The 16761-nt window shown below is 39.2% G+C and overlaps 3 protein-coding genes across 4 annotated transcripts in view; all 3 read right to left on the bottom strand.

The window, feature by feature from the left end:
• fbxl22 (F-box and leucine-rich repeat protein 22) overlaps positions 1-366 on the bottom strand; it is an 8384-nt gene extending 8018 nt beyond the window's left edge. Inside the window, exon 1 of the mRNA XM_056415686.1 lies at positions 1-366. This exon is cut by the window's left edge and continues 500 nt beyond it. The gene's annotated coding sequence lies outside the window, so the exon portion shown is untranslated.
• Positions 367-1890: 1524 nt separating this feature from the next.
• On the bottom strand, positions 1891-12551 carry usp3 (ubiquitin specific peptidase 3). Of its 2 annotated transcripts, none has more exons than XM_056415681.1 (15): positions 11203-12551; positions 10875-10935; positions 9894-10031; positions 9470-9553; positions 9152-9233; positions 8769-8848; positions 7798-7911; positions 6964-7077; positions 6674-6823; positions 6179-6285; positions 5195-5296; positions 4987-5105; positions 4751-4864; positions 4270-4337; positions 1891-3051 (listed from the first exon to the last, which is right to left on the bottom strand). In XM_056415681.1, exons 1-15 carry the CDS (start codon positions 11291-11293, stop codon positions 2655-2657), a joined length of 1821 nt encoding a protein of 606 aa, XP_056271656.1. In that variant the 5' UTR covers positions 11294-12551; the 3' UTR covers positions 1891-2654. The 2 variants fall into 2 exon arrangements, with proteins under 2 accessions (XP_056271656.1, XP_056271657.1); XM_056415682.1 differs by having other exon boundaries at positions 5216-5296.
• Positions 12552-12669: 118 nt separating this feature from the next.
• Positions 12670-16442, bottom strand: si:dkeyp-73b11.8 (BPTI/Kunitz domain-containing protein). Its single transcript, XM_056416208.1, has 6 exons — positions 16376-16442; positions 15147-15338; positions 14322-14498; positions 14165-14209; positions 13887-13965; positions 12670-13764 (listed from the first exon to the last, which is right to left on the bottom strand). The coding sequence occupies exons 1-6, from the start codon at positions 16440-16442 to the stop codon at positions 13674-13676; spliced, it is 651 nt and encodes a 216-aa protein (XP_056272183.1). The 3' UTR covers positions 12670-13673.
• Between the last annotated feature and the right edge of the window lie 319 nt (positions 16443-16761).

Here is a 16761-nt window from a genome sequence, read left to right as displayed (position 1 = left end):
AGACAACTGGCAGTACGGTCAAAGATGGAAGTGTTGGAGCCATACGCTCCCTTCCCATCTGTCATGGCTCTCGACAGGCGGCGAGTGCTGGCCGGGGCCAGATGTTTACACCGTGCTGGCCTAGTTCTCAGATAAGCCGGCAGGTAGTCTAAACACTGAGTGACACCACACAGAGAATGTATAGACTGTAGCTCGTACAGTCCTGTAGCAGCAATTTACTGTAGCAGCAATTTACTCCGCCATCATCCAGTCTGTCCTCTGCTCTTCCATCACTGTGTGGTTTGGATCGGCCACCAAACAGGACAGAGTCAGACTACAGCGGATCGTCAGGTCTGCAGAAAGAACCATTGGTTCCAGCCTCCCCTCCATTCTGGAGCACCCGCCAGAGTCAGGGCAGGCAGGAAAGATCACTGCCACCCTTCACACCCTGGACACAGCTGTTCCAACTCCTGCTCCTGGTAGGGCGGCAGAGCACTGTACGCCCAACCCACCAGACACAGAAATATAGCTTTTCCACTGGCCGTCACCATGATGAACAATTAATCAGACTCTTCCATCTGCACTATCTGCACTTTTTGACTACTGTCTTTAATGTCTTTTTTATATTTATCCCGCTTATTGTATATTGTGTGTGTATATAGTAATGAAGAGCAAGTGTAACTAGTCAAAATTCCCATGTGTGCAAACCTACATGGCCATTAAAGCTGATTCTATTCTATTCTAATGTGACCCTCACTGCAGAATGATAGTAATGTGACACGAGTGACTGGGAGGATGTTTTCACATTCATTATTTTAAAAAAGGAGTTGGCCTAGATGCCCTTTTTAAGAAACTTTAAATCGGTAATTTAACATTCGACTGAAAACATTTAATTTCAAATGGTAATTTTATAAAGATACGATAATGTTTTCTCTGTTTCGTGTAGGGAGGAGCAAAAATAAATCCCAATGAGTTGAGTTAGCCTCTCTGGTAAGCATCAACAACAATAAACATATGTTTTACAAAGGTGGTGCAGTTTATACATGGAACTCGTTGAACAAATGAAGGCCGAACAATCGAGCGTTACCCACTTTTGATTCATTTCCACATTATTAGTCTAATTGTGTCGTGACAAACGCTTCACGTGAAAGTCCCACGCTCAGTGACTCGTAGGCCGAAAGGAGCACGGCGAACCAAGACGACTCCGAGGGTTTCATGTTGTTCAAGCAGACGACATCCTGAGATGGCGAAAAGGCAAAGCACCTTGAAGTCTACGTCATGACCCCACACTATTACCAGTTAGGTCCTGCTCCACTTGTGATTACCCATCTAAAAAAAGAAGCAGGACATTGGGAAATGCCACTGTTGGGAATGCTGATTACAGCCTGTGCTGTGAGTCAGTGTCAGGGTGTTCTTAACCAGACCTCTGACACACACAAAATAATGTGAGCTTATTATTAGCAGCTGGGACCTGGCCTCCGAGAGGAAAAGAAGAGGTGGGGCTCTTGTGTGTCATTAATGGGAACAGAGTAGCGAGCACACAGCCACCTGTGAGCAGGCGAGGAAGAGCAGCTGTTCATCATCATACAGGAGTGCTTGTTCCTGCCGGAGCGAGGAGGCTGACTGGCTGGCACGTGTCCCGAGGGGGGCGTGTGTGTGTGTGTGTGTGTGTGGGCGGAGATGTTCGCTAGAGGAAAGAGGAAAACAACATTTAAAAAATTCTTGCTAAAGATGTGCTCTCCTTTAAGGTCGTATTTCTCTACGGCTGTTTGTTAACGGCCACAATTAGAGCTTTGTGGACAATAATGTGAAGACTAAACTGTATACAAGTTTCAATATCTTTCAACTGTAGCTCAACTCTAAAAAAAAAAAAATTAAAAAGGTGAAAGGCTAATAAACATTAGTATGGTGGCATGATTCTAGGCCTTTATTATAATTATGACTAAAGTGAATAAAGAGATTCTGCCACATTTAACATTAATACTTTAACTCCTCAAAGGAGTAATGGATGAAAAAACAGTCCAGAAAAGGGTGAACTTCAAAATGTGTTTTTCCACCAAAGAAAACACAAATACTTAAAAAAAGATTCTCCATTGTATTTTTTGCCATGAAGACTTTGTCCGATACATGTTTTATAAGAGGATTTCATCAGGGCCTGTTTCTAATACGTTTTCGGATAAACATAACGGGACAAACCAAAACATTTGAGAATGATCATTTCCTTTACATTGGAAGCCCAAATGTATAGTTGTCAACTAACAGAGCAACAAGGTTCTTAAGAAGTAGTTATTACAAAATTAGAAACAACAGGAACTTTAAATATAGTTACAATCAATCAATTTGTTTAGTCTTGACTAAATATTGGACCAACAGGTTTTCCCAGGCTACATCTTTACTTCAATATTTTAAACAATCACAATTGGAATCTATTACAAAGAAGTAGACCTCAACTGAGGAATACAACATCGAGGAAATAAATGTAAATCATCATTCTAAACAAGTTTCAAGCAGCAAATTATACAGGATGTTGCCATGCGGGTCAGAAAAAAAATAAAACGGAATAGTTACACGTACATTAAACGTGAAAATTACTATTTAAACTCAAGCCCGATAAGAGATGTGATGAAGGTGAAGCCGAAACGGAGTGAGTCGCTGTCTGAGGCAGTCCGACACAATCACTGTGCGGCGGCTCCGACAGCTTGGCCCGCCTCCTCTGAGGTGTCGCTCTCTGTTGCAGCGTCCATTGACGCCACGTTGGCTTTATGCAGTTCAGCCACGTCTTCGCCCACACTGTCCAATGCGGCCGCCTCATCCGGGGCTTCCACATCCTGGGTATTCATGTGTGAGGCCGGCACATCGATCATCACCACGTCTGAAGGACCACTGTCCACAGCAGGCTTGTTTGGGGCAGGCTTGTCTGAGGCCGCCCGTCCAGTCCGCTCCACGTAGAAGAGGATGTAGGCCTTGGCCTTCCTCACTATGTCCTCATTGGTCAGACTCACTGTGCTGTCGTTGAAGTGGTACCATTGGCTCTCGTGGCTGCCGTATGCCGTGTAATGCCCAGATCCAACCCTGTGAACACGACACACGCGTCACGCTCTGCCGCCTGGCTTCTGATGAGACGTGTTCCGCACAGCAGCGCAACACCGCCACGTAGAGGCAGGAGGGAGAACAGCAGCTCTTTGATGACCAGTGCTTTGCCCATCTTAAAGAATGTGAGGACCCTCAGCCTAATGCCTTGAATTATTAGTTTTAAATCTGAATTGTTTATACTGTAACTGGGTGACTGTCAGCCAACTGTGGTTAGCAGAGCTGATCAGCAGATCAGTTTTCAATTCTTTTTTAGCATAAATGTGTATAAAAAGTATTGAACATTACTTCAGGAGTTGTGAATTTGTAGATGAAAATTGTTATATATACTTTTGCTGTTAAACACCATTCACTTCAAATCATCAAGACTTTTCTGTTTAAGGATTATTTGTTCATTGTGGAGGCATGCGAGAAAAAGAAATTCATGGAGAAAAGATTTCTCCAAAAAAAAAAAGATTACAATAATATACAGTAATCAGGAAATTATACAAAGAAATATACAATAATCAGGAATCGTGCATATGATGGAATAGCGGCTTTAGAATTAACCTAATTATTAACCCAGCGGTTCCCAAACTCAAGAATGCCGCGGCCCAATTTGAAATCTGAAATGTATGTTTTGTATACCATTTTCTCCGGAGCTCATATATATTTACTTTAATACTACAAGAGGGCGCCCCATTGGACATTGTTGTTTGGCTGCGCCTTTTGTTGAATAACGACAGGCGGACAAGAGCAGCCGTTTCGAGCGAGAGCCTTATTGTTTTATTAATCTGTTCGTTGAAATTGTTTGTGCTTCATCAATTAATGTTTCACATAACTAATGTGCCGCTAGAATTGTTCAAATAATACTTAAACTAAGAAAAAGATATACGTTTTGTATCTTATCAATTATCAATCGTTTTAAGTAAAATACAGACGACATTAAAAACATTTTATTTATTTATTGTAAATGACCTCTCGCGGCCCACCTGCAGTACCTTCGCGGCCCACACTTTGGGAATGGCTGTATTTACCTAATCAGCTCGATGGTTTGTAACAACCATCCGAGGAGGCTTCATTGGAAACCCTAGATATATGCAATATCTGTGTGTGCCAATTAAAAAAATAGCAAACGATTATCAAACAGATGAAGATTAAACAAATATTACATTTCAGCTGGTCCATTTGTGTGTTCAAACAGGGGGTCCATCAACTCACCCGGATCCGTGATGCACTACGACAGCAACAAGGTCGTACAGGCAGCTGTCTGGTAAAGAATTCTCTGGCTGCAAACATAACGAAAAGAGAAGAGATTTGCTTACGCCCTGAATCACAGAACCAAAAACATGTTGCCACAGAGCGACTGGGAGCCTCGATCCATCAATACAGATCCGGTCAATACATTCAGAACTTCCAACGCCCAAGTCACGTCGTGCATCGTCTGACCAACAGTTCAGTGCCAGACTTGCAATGCAGCCATTCTAGTCAGCGGTCAGCCATTTCACTTGAGATCCTTCCATGGTCTGAATCGTGTCTTGACCCCTTCATTACAAAGGTTTGAATTTGGCACATGTCCTCAAAGCAACCGACCTCTGACCTGGAACAGTTCTGACTTCGCCACGATGTGGCCTACGAGCCATGGCCATTCCCTGACTAAACTGCAGCCTTTTCATTGGTTGCTCATCATTTTTAGACTCACCTCAAGTAAGTAGTGCCTCATGTCCAGGCCTTTCTGTGGAAACTCCACATAGGTGTCCACCTTGTTTCTTAGAAAGGCCGTCCAGTGGAACCTTTTTAGATGCAGACACAAAACCTAATATAGGAAATAAAACCTCCAATTATACACAGTATTTCCCTGACTACTTTACTTTCATAGAATGAACTTTAATTAATTAGTCGTAAAAAGAAAGAAATAAGAATTTCTGTCTTCCTGACTTTTGGCAGCTTCTGGATCCAGAACTTCTTCGTGGATTTCTGTCGCTTTTTACACTTGTGGCAATAGTACAGCTCCGTTTCATCAAGTTCTTCCAGGTCAGTGAAGCTACGTAAGCAGTCTGAAACATAAACAAACCAATACAAAACGTTGTCAATAATCTCAGGAGTACATACTTAGATACCAATATTACCGCGTATGAGTCAATACCTCCGACAGTGGGAAACTCACCACGCAGAGTGCAGGTCGGCCCTGGCTCCTGGTCCTTGCTTCTCTTTTGTCTGAACTGGCTGGGAATGTCCAAAGACAGATCTGAGGGAGAAAGAATTGATATACATGTTCACATACATTAGAATACTTTAATATAATACCCCTAACATATTGCGTTGAAGGAAAATACTGAGCCTTTCAAAAAATGTTATGTGGCCATAGAAAAAAATGTCTTAAAGCCCAAATGCACTGAAACTAAAAGTTGACGCGGCTCATTTGTTAATTAATGGTCCGCCAACACCACAGAATCACCACTACTTCTGGTAACGGTTGCTATTTGGCAATATTCTGTATACTCCAGATACCGCTTAATTTTTTGACTTGCCCTAAATAGTGATGGTTCTGGTTCAAAACTATTTAGATCAAAGTTTAACTAGATGACGTGAAATTGACATGAAACAATCTGCGATATTGAGGAATTAGCAGTGACAGAAACACTCCGTCCCCTCAGCCGTACAGTGGTGTTACGGACTGAAGCTTCTTTTACCTCTTTAACAAGATGTGGTAGAAGCAGACCTCGTTCTGCAGGGCCCACAAACCCCAGAACAACAAATGTGTATTTTAGTCCGTCATCAATTTACACTGAATTTTCCTTAAATATTAATATTTGATGTGACCTACCACCAGCTACTTTTGCCATTTTAAACAGGGAAAGCGGCAGTATTATAATTAATAATTAATTTTTAATAAGCTTATGTCCTCTGGGGAAAATATCCATTGGATCATATTCCTTTTAGCATGGTCCAAACATGTAAGAACTCTTTTGGTTATTTGACTCTTAAATCAAAACAAGGCACAAGGAGGCACGAGGAGGCACAAGGAACCACGAGGAGTTGCGTCACGCTTGTGACATGTGTAAGGCCATTGAAAAAGTGAGCTTCAGAACATGCATGTCAGACGCTTTGAGTTTGTTTGGGCCTTTACCAAGAAATGGATCAAACTTCCGAGATTCTGTTCCACATATCAGGCAGTTGACTTCATTCTGAAGTATGCCACCAAAATTGGATGTGACAACACTGGCACTCCCATTTCTGTAAAGAATAAAACAAATTTAAAAAGGCAGTTAACAATAAATGTACATTCATTCAGGTATTTAATAAATGTATTAGCAAAAGAATATGCAAAAATCGTCTTCTGGACCTGTCAGCGTGACAAACTAGATAGTTATTATTTGATCAATTTAATCATAACTTCTAAAGGCCAAGACTACAAACCTAAAACTATACTGCTTTGAAAAAGAAAACATGTGCAAAAATCTAAACAGAGTATACCAAAATGGGTTGTTAGAACAACAAACATAAATAAACTTGTGTAGGATATATTATGGAGGGTAGCATGCCGACAATGTTATACATCTCTGCTTCTTAACCCTAAAATTAATTGAAAAACACAATATACATAAACAAATAATGGGCTTACATGCAGCATTTGCCCTCTGAAGTGGATAATCTGACCGCATCTGGAGGGGAGACTGGGTGAGACGCCCCGTTGCGACTGTACTGCAGCTCCCTGTGGAGGTGGTCCAGCAGGTAGCGCATGAACTCGTGTGCATCCTGCTGCTGATAGCCTCTGCACACAAACGCAGCGCGATAAATGACCTTGTTCCAGTCCATTAAACAGTTTACAACTTTCAATAATGCTCAAGGTAAATGTAATGAAAGCAGAACGGAGCTTAAATCTGGCAAATTCTCTGTACAGCCTTGACTTACCTGAAACTTGGCATGATTTTCCATATAGCATAAAATAAGGAGTCTGGACTGAAGGCCGTCTGGCTTCCTTGCCACAGGGAACAGAGGGTTTTCCTGAACTCCTCCACCAAAGACCTGTTCAACATAAAGCCACCCTGTTACCCCGCTGCCTGGGACACGAAACACCAAACGCTTGTCCTATACTCTATGGCTCTTGTTTAACCCTTGTGTTGCCTTCGGGTCAATTTGACCTGATTCAATGTTTCACCCTCCTGTCGCCTTCGGGTCAATATGACCCGATTCAATGTTTAACCCTCCTGTTACCTTTATATTTACTAACATATGTTACCCTTGAGGTCAATATGACCCCAGCTATTAAAATCTCCAGAAAATTATTAGAATTAATATTGTTTTCCAAGTTTAAGTGTGAGGTACTTTATGTTTGTTTGTTGACTCCCGAAAGAACACCGACATTAAACATTGAATCGGGTCAAATTGACCCGAAGGCGACAGGAGGGTTAAATATTGAATCGGGTCAAAATGACCCGAAGGCAACACAAGGGTTAAACAGACACTAAGACTTTCAAATACATGACACAAACTTCTGTCAGATTGCATTACAATGCAGTGGTTTTCATTCATTCATTGTATAATACTATTTCTGTGCTACTGAGTGTGTATTATTCTCATCTACAATTAAGATAATTACTGCCGTTAGAAGCCTCATCAGGAAATGTTTCTAAGAAGGTAATCTGCTATGATCACTCACAAGTAACAATGTTTTACTTGAGAACAATAATTGTTAGATCATTGCACTCAGCCCATAAATCCACCCTCAGACAGATAGGACCTTACACACTGGTGTCTCCTTGGCTTCGGGTGTGGTACATCCTTCTTCCTGCCGTCTTACCACTGCGTAGAGCCACTGCAGGCAACTCCTTGAAATAACAGCTGAACTGCTTGATGTTGCTGTCAAAAGAAACCCAGAATGTTATAACATGCTTGAGACCAGAGATTAGCACATTTAACCAAAAATGCAACAGGCAGGTACATCCATTTTAAATGTATATGAATGGTCTAGTTCTTACCAGTCACCAACAGACAATAAAACAAAGGGGAAACCAGGGAGACGTGTGTGGACCAAATTAATGTGACCCAAAATGTGGTCACATTATGATTTGTATACTTGTTAAACATACAAAACATCGGTTTCTCAAAAATACTATCTGGCATGAACAAAAAAGCCAATGAACATAAAGTGCAATAACGCCATTGCATTATAATTACAGATGAAATCAAGTATGTTAGATTGTGGCTGACCCTCTTCGAAATCATGCCATATTTATTAATTTACTGATGATATTAAATATTTATGGAGTTTAAAGGGGGACACCAAGGTTGAGATGTAAAGTTAAATTAAATACAACAACTATACATTACATAGTATGTATGTTATATTACTAGAAATTCAGTCATGAATTAGCCTCATGAGGCATTTAAAGTTTGGGATTTTAACACCATACTAAAATGAATGTTATCTAACGGCTATCTGGAAAGCAGTAAAACAGATTCATTACATTACGCTTTGGTAAATAGTCAGTAGCAATACAAAGTATACTTGATATAAAGTTATTGTAAAAACACACAAAGAAAATATGTCCTTTGACTTGTTCCCGAGCAGCCTGTGTAATGCCCCTGACCGGGCCCCAGACTCTATTAATAAAGGATGACTTGTCATGGGGCCCTGGGTCTACAGGGGCGGCGCGACTCACCCAGGCTGAAAACACAGTTTCCCACCCACAAACATCTTGAGTGCAGACCTTTACCTGAGGGACTGCAGAATGGCATTCATGAAGCATGTGTTTCCTAAGTTGCGCAGGCCAGTAGCACCTAAAGCTGCCCCATCCTGTCAGACAAGAGAAATACATTAAGATGTTAGTCACTATATGTAAACTTAAATATTCTTGAAAAGACGTATGAAAATTCCTGACTAAAGCCAAGTTTTAAGCTAACATTTAAAGATAGCATGAGTCACCGAGGTTAACGCTCTATAAAAGGCTGCTAGGACTCCCGAGTGTGACTAAAGACATTTAAATTGAAAATTTGAGCCATAGTAAAGTATTTTGTGCTAAAACACCACTATGGAGCGGCTCAAACCTACAACTTCTACATTCAAATTAAATCAATCGTAATGTGTTTAGCCACTTACATTGTCTTTCAACAACTTGCCATCTAGAGCTGGGTTCTCCTGAAGTTTTCTTTTCCTCTGTCGGTCGCCCATCAGTCCCGAGCTGAAGGAGGAACACATATTTGATCAGAACACTGATCAAGCATGATGATTTATCTTTTAATGAGGCATTTTGTTTTCGGGAGATAAATCTTAACTTGCCTTTAGACATTCAAATACTGTCAAACTATCAAAACAACTGCTTCATTGTAATTACTTATTAAATATCTTGGCAAGCGTAATTATGTAGATAGCGCAAAGCAATGAGACAAAAAAAAAGTATTTAGATTTGCAACTTACTTTTCTAAACTCTGCAGATGTTCCCTGAGCTTCTGCACCTGCCCAAGCTTGGCGTCATTAACAACAAAGTCATCACATCTGTAACTATAAAATCCACAATAGTCAAGACACATACATTTTTATAACACAATTAACTCATTGAAATTATGACCCATTAAAACTTTGCATAACAAACCCTCATTAATATATTGTGTTTCACTGTGGCATCATTGAACCATGTGTAAATGTGGTAGGAGAAATTTGTATCAAATATTTCTCAAGAAACAAGAAAGTAAATTAATAGTTTTAATGCATTAACGCTGGTGATATAAAGACATGCGTTTCTTGTTATCACACCATAACAATCCATGGAGTGTACTTTTGCATGCTCCCACTGTGAGTAACAGATTGTAGACATAGATGTGTTGTCATGAAAGACACTCACCAAAATACGCTGTAGTTGCTGCAGTCCATGCAGACAGAATGATGGGACTTCTCTTTCTCCGGTTTCTCGCCCTTCTTTTGACTAATGCCGATGACTTGATTATCTTCAAAGTGTTTCTTTGCATGCCCATTGACATATCTATAAAAAGAGATTACTTTAGGGCACATAACACATAGAACCACCAGAAAATAATCTAAAATGAACTATTGGCCAAATGATGCTGATGAATTTGATCAAATAATCTGCAAAAAATAATAACAGACATTGCAGTTTAGATCATGATAACTATGGTGCTCCTCATTCATGAAAATCAGAGGTTTTTTTAAACGTTTCTTATCACTACATTCTCACGTTTTGACAGCATTACAAGAATCCTCAAATATCTTACCATCTGGATAAACACAGTATGTCTGCTGTTCAATAACTTGAACACAAAGATTGTAACTCGTTTGCCAAGCTCAGACTACATAACATGGCCTTATTAAAACAAAGATGCAAACTGGAAATTAGATATTTCTGCGATTAGATTTGAAGAGTGTTTGAAGAACTAGAAATGTTTCCAAAACAGTGCTCAAGTCTTGTCACATGACTTATGTTTAGCAAATCACTCTGAAGAATAAAACATGCTTTGCAATGTGATCTAAATGCAAAAGCAGAAACTAGGGCTAGCCAGATATATATATATATATACGAAATTTTAAAAAACAGCTCAGAGAATTTCTTGGCCAAATACTTTTTTCTTTAACGGTTTTAAGAGAGATTTGCATACACAGCAATTTGAGTGACCACGTACTGACTTATATAGGCTCTACACATTCATTCATTTATGTATTGCAGCCCTTAAATGGTTGTATAATTGTTTGTCTGTCCCAAAGTCAAAGTGGTGAGCAAAAGCAAAAGGTCTGAGACACACAGGTTGCTAATGATAGGTTTGCTTTTACAACTACAACTTTAGTTGCAAACTAACTGGCAGCAACGTACCTTCCACAATGGACCATCAGACAGGTAAGACAAATCCATGGACTCTTATTAGACCTACAAGCTGGAGGAGAGAAAAGAGGAATCGATTTGTATAAGACAGTGTATTGCTGTGACTTTCTTGTGAATGGATCATTCTTTCATGTGTTCACGTCTTGGCTCTTGAGTTGACTTGAAGCTACTTAACGTTAAATTATCCTCCTGTCGTTGGCTGATAATTTAACGTGGAAGCAACGGCAGAAATCAAAATGATTGCATAGACACCTGTAATGTTTGCACGTACGTGCGTTTTAGTCGCGTCGGGCGAAAGGATGACAAGCACTTCTCTTACCGTTGCAGCACCAGGAGAACGGAGTGCCGTTGGGAAGCCTGGAGGTCTCGATAGGAGAGCTCACGCTGGAGTTCAGATGAGGGCACTCCATCGGCTCACCGTCGTCAGTCAGCTAATGTCCGCCAACACCAACGGGAGCAAGAACCAGGCAGCGAACAATAGTTAGCCAATTAACCGACACTAGCTAGCTAACGTTAGCCGGCCAACTACTTCTGCTCGCGAGCGCACGTTTTTTCTCGTCTTTGCTGACGCTCAACGGTTGGATAAGTGTCGTTTCAGGATAAGCCGTTTACAGATATGAACGGCAATGCCGTTTCCACCCCCGGCATATTGTTGGTTAAAGTAGTAACGTTAGCTTTGGTGTAAAAGGTACTTGGTAACTGATGGCGTTTGCCACAAACAAATGGAAATACCGTGAGGAAGTGACGTAGTTTCTGCCTGCCCGGCCTTTTGGCAGCTCACGTTATAAAAACAGAGATGAAAAAGCTTCTGGGAGTTAGTTACGTTTAAGTACTTCCTTCTTCGGTTACATTCCTGCCGGTCGCTTACAGATACCACCGTGTGCGCCTCTCATTTGGGCAGGCAGTCTTTTCAATTGGATGTATACCTCCCGACATTTAGAAGTTCTGATATTTAACCAAATTAAAACCATGTTGTGAGACTTTGAATGTTTTTCGAAAAGTCACGCATGCGCAGTGTCCTCACTTCCAATCGTTACATATTTATTTAATATTCAGGTTATTGGCTACATCACATATTGAGGCAACTCATCCCAGAATGTAGAAATCATTGTTTTAAAAGTCACCAGTAAGTCCCACATTTGTTTACTTATTTATTGTTTTTCCAAATGTAATGCCCTTCTAATGACAAAGTAATACTATATTATATTTACAAACAACATGAATGCTTCTGAAAATGTGTACGTTAAAACAAGTTTGTTAACACATTTAACGGAACAACCTCAAGGTTAAGAAAGTCAGTGTTTTATTTATTTAATAAAATAACTTTATAGAGTGACTGGGAAACTATTTTATTTTCAAATCAATAATAACACACATTTCATTTCATTTGCTCTGCACTCATACACACACTTTGCTTTTTGCACTCTGTCTATATTTAATATTTTTGTATTTGATTTGTCAGTGTTGTTGTGTGTTGTGTATGCATGTGTGTTGTATATTTACATATATATTTTGTTTTGTATTTTACTTTTATCTTACTTGTATACTTCTATATCTTTCATCCCTGTTTCTTATATTTTGCGTTTTGTTTTTTATTCTTGTGTGTTGCTGCTACTGTCACGACAAATTTCCCCTTGGGGATTAATAAAGTATCTATCTATCTATATATCTATCTATCTATAATAATCCATCATGATTATGTCTTCTGAATATTTACACCACCTGCAGTGAATACAATTACTTCAAAATAATTCCAAACACGTTTCCATAAAATAAGACATCCCAGTGAGTCTTATACAAAACTGCTTTAATATTCCAAATACAAGGCACAAGCATAAACATTTGATAAAACAGCACACATTTTAGGAAAAGGAGACAGAAGCTACAAAAATGCTGAGCCAGAAAACATAATAACAGAGAATGCAGTGGGCATGCACTTCTCAAAAACACCTTGTATGTCTTGGGTTTAGAATTGGCATGTGCACCTTCACAAGACTTGAGATCGTTTTCAGAAAATCTTAAAGCCAGGTGATGATGCAGTTATTGTTTGGAAACATCAAAATGCTTCCAAGACTTCATCGTTAGAAAGCATTTGAGGTAAGCAGATGAGTTCCTAAACTAGGAATGAAGCAATTCTGCTCTCCTGTTTATTCTTGAGATATTATCATTAAACAAATACTGACTTGCTTCTAATGGAAATATTTCTCAAAACTTATGAGGGCACTACTTAACAAATCAATCTAATTGATATCTGATGTGCTTAATGTTTTGTCAATGAATTTGGTCTATAACATTTGAAAGATTAGTCTCTCACAATTTCCTCAATCCCAAATAGTTTTGTCCGGCCAACTCAAATATATTCTGTATTGGATCACATTAGGCAAAGCAAAGCAGGAAATCGCTGGAACAAAATAAACTGTTGTCATTCTTCCTGAAAAAAGGACTTCAATGATTAATCAATTATTCAAATATCTTCATGTGATTTAACTGATCAATTAATTTAATAATCGCTGCAGCTGTGTTTTAATTTGATTATCACATGTATTGAAAATGAAAGTACAGTATAAAGTTCCCAGGAAATAACACAGCTTAAGATACATCATTGTGCACATGTTGTGGGTGAAACAAAACATGAAATAGAACACAATTGTGATGGCTTTTCTATATGTCAGTAAAAAAAAATCTAAATTGAACTTAAAAGTTGGAATTCGTTATGTTTGCAATCAAGATTAGTAGAGTTATAAAACACAACCAAGCTGATACATGTTGCCATCAAGGGGTAATAATGTTCTATGCCATTTCAATCCCCTGATCCTGAAGAGGTGAGCTCGGCTTGGGCTCTTTACTTTTCCTTTGTGCCTTCGTTTTGGGGCTCTTTTTCCTAAAGAAGAACAATACATATTAATACAATTACAAGAGAGTGGACATTAAATGTAAGTACTGTTATGGCATTTTAGTCTGAATTATTTATGTAAAACTAAAGACGAAGAAAAATAGTCTTACTTTGACTGAACGGTCAAGACAATCACTGTGATGAAGATGGCGGCAATAATGACCGAAAGCAGAACTCCACAGATGATGGCTGTTAAAGAGCACATGAGAGTAGGATTCGTGTAAATATATTAAACACTGGAAGTATATAACACATTTGTTTATGAAGATAGTTGCAACTAGTTAGAGCCTGATGTTAAATGTGTAAAAAAACAAAACTGTTTGAATTAATAAACAAAACAAAGAAAACAGGGATCTGTTCTGCTTGAGTGTATTGTGTGTCTACTGACCAATAGGAGTGTCTGGCTCCTCTTCCTCTTCTTCCTCACCGTCATCTTCGAACCAAAACAATTCCCATCAACATGATGAAAAACGTATCATTGTATCATGTTTTTCAATAGTGTCATTAATGACATTAACAGCCAATGGAGAGAGATCCGTGCTCACCGTGGATGCCAGCGCAGGTGGCGTTGCAGCTCCCTTGCTCATTAAAACGGTTTCCGTTTCCAATGCATCCAGACCAGAGGAACTTCTTGCATTTGTCATGAACAGAATCGTAGTAGTATCTCAAAAACAGACCACTGCATTCACCTATGGCATGTTTAAAGCGGCAAGCTTGGGACGCTGTGAAGAGAAACCATCATTCAAAGTCGTCATTACAGGGGTTGCAGTTTCTAAGTAATAAATATAATCAAACAACACAAATATAATTGTTTCGATCTGAAACTGCTTAACTATGAATATAGTAAAGCATTAGACGATTCAAACTGTATCAGGCAATATATTAAAGCCTCCGCTGTATTTATTCACATTGTCATCTGTCATGAATGGTATACTCTGCCACCACTTGGTGGCATATTGCTAACACTCATGCTGACACTTGTCTTTACTCTGAAGACATATGAATGTGTGGGGGGGGGGGGGCAAAACTCAACAATTTATGGATCTATTAAATTTAAAAATAGTATTGCCATTGACATCATGTTGATTTTGCCGTCTTAGAATGAAATGGTCCTACTTAGACATAATATAATGTGGTTGAGGCAGATCTCAAGAAGCCCTTCCTCTCAGAGTCCGTTAGGCCATAAAACTCTCCCTCATTAGTCAGCTTCGTATTCCAAAGTCCTCTCAGCCCGGAAGAAGGACCGATGTTTTTTCTCGCCTGGGTTGATCCCCATTTAGGTGGTTACATTTAACAGTTTGCATATTTAAAACAGAGCAGTGAATCAAGATGAATAACAGTAATATTCATCATGTTTATAACTATCTTACCATCCATGGGGTAGGTTTTCTCTGCATTGACCGAACAGTTTCTTATGCACTCTTTTTCATTTCCAAAACGGTTGCCATTTCCTCCTTCGCCTTTGTATATGAAAGGATTGCACCGGTCTTTGAGCGGGTCATAAAAAAAAGAAAAGGTAAAGCTTGACCCTTCACCTCCATCGGAGCTCAATTGACAGAAATCTGTTGGATGAAATAAAATACTTTGAGTTAGATACGTTTTGTTTACAAATGGTGATACTCTGGTTTTGTGGTTGGAAGAACTGGCTGCAGAGTAAGCTGGTGATTTGACCGTTGCACAACTTCTGTCTGTCTGAGGTGTTTCGCTAAGCATCATCATCACATAACTAATGTTTAACTAATCTCCTCACAGGATACCCACTCCCTCCTTTTATGACAGCAATAAAGAGTTTCATTTCAGGTGCATGTTCAGTCCGCCCTTCATGGATGTCACTGAAGGGAGGGGGTTTCAAACGGTTCTTTTATGATCAGATTGTCTTTACCAAAAATGAACTCGATTTGTGAGGAAAACTAACTTAGTAACTCAATGGCTGTTCCTAGATGCTCAATAATTTGCTGTGCAGTGAGAAGAAGTTGCTGGTTGACATAGTTTCAGCTCTTTATGCTCAGGCTTAGACAGAAATGATCTCAGTGTTTAAACGTTTAGAATTATAGAGGAAGGAATTGTCCAGTCAGCTTAGCACAGCGTTGAGCTGTCTGTAAATAACATTACTAGGCGAGTGAAGGTCCAGTAAATACCGTCTGTTCTTTTTTTGGTCACATCTCAAGACAATCATTTTTGGCTTCATTTGCAACATGAACATATCGTTAGGAAGAAGGTCACATGTAATTATTTCTTCCTAACAGATACAGTGTACTTTACATCAATTGAACATTACTTTTCTGAATAATGATTCCGCCTAATTAAGTTTGTCATGTTGCTCTGAAGGGACTGAAACTTTTTCTCCTTGATACAGTTTCGGAAACATTCAATTTAAATGAAAAACATTATCAATCATATCAAAGATAAAGAAAATACACTATTTTACACTTATGTATAAAACAAAAAAGCAGCAATACATAACGCAAACACATGATAATTCTTCACTAAAGATGAGTCCGTCTGCTAGTTTCCTGGCCTATTCTTAAAAGTACACCTTTGGTCGAAAAACCACAATTTGGTTAACATTTTAAATTAAGAAGAAAACAGATTGATATACCTGGAGGATTCGAATGGACGATGTAGAAAGCAGCAAATGCAAAACCCAGAAATAACAGGTGCTTCATCTTGCTGCTTGTCTTTGTTCTGTCCGTACTGGAGTGAGTGAGGGTTGTAAACCGGAGTGGGTTGTAATGAACTTTGGACCGATATTTCCTCAATAGTAAGAGCTACAATCGAAACAAAAGTTAGCGGCAGGAAAAGACATCTTCATCTTTTTTATTAGCTTGATTATACAGTAGGTAAGAGGTTTTGTCGAAACCAACACGCTAAAAATTGAGATAATATGCAATAGCGTGTGATAATATTGTTGGGGGTTATGTTTAAAACGCCTCATTCAGTCTAATGTTCAGATGACTCTATACCCAACAGCACCATACACATTCG

Source organism: Pseudoliparis swirei, chromosome 6 (assembly GCF_029220125.1).
Source record: "Pseudoliparis swirei isolate HS2019 ecotype Mariana Trench chromosome 6, NWPU_hadal_v1, whole genome shotgun sequence".
Lineage (NCBI taxonomy): Eukaryota > Metazoa > Chordata > Actinopteri > Perciformes > Liparidae > Pseudoliparis > Pseudoliparis swirei.
This window is presented reverse-complemented; position numbering and strand designations above follow the sequence as displayed.

Coding starts and splice junctions, on each gene's coding strand:
- usp3 (XM_056415681.1), bottom strand. CDS start 11,293: ATGGAGTGCCCTCATCTGAACTCCAGCGTGAGCTCTCCTATCGAGACC. Junction 10,936..11,202: donor GTTCTCCTGGTGCTGCAACG/GTAAGAGAAGTG, acceptor TCTCTCCTCCAG/CTTGTAGGTCTAATAAGAGT. Junction 9,554..9,893: donor AGCAACTACAGCGTATTTTG/GTGAGTGTCTTT, acceptor TGGATTTTATAG/TTACAGATGTGATGACTTTG.
- si:dkeyp-73b11.8 (XM_056416208.1), bottom strand. CDS start 16,442: ATGAAGCACCTGTTATTTCTGGGTTTTGCATTTGCTGCTTTCTACATC. Junction 13,966..14,164: donor GGAGCCAGACACTCCTATTG/GTCAGTAGACAC, acceptor GCTCTTTAACAG/CCATCATCTGTGGAGTTCTG. Junction 13,765..13,886: donor GTCTTGACCGTTCAGTCAAA/GTAAGACTATTT, acceptor GTTCTTCTTTAG/GAAAAAGAGCCCCAAAACGA.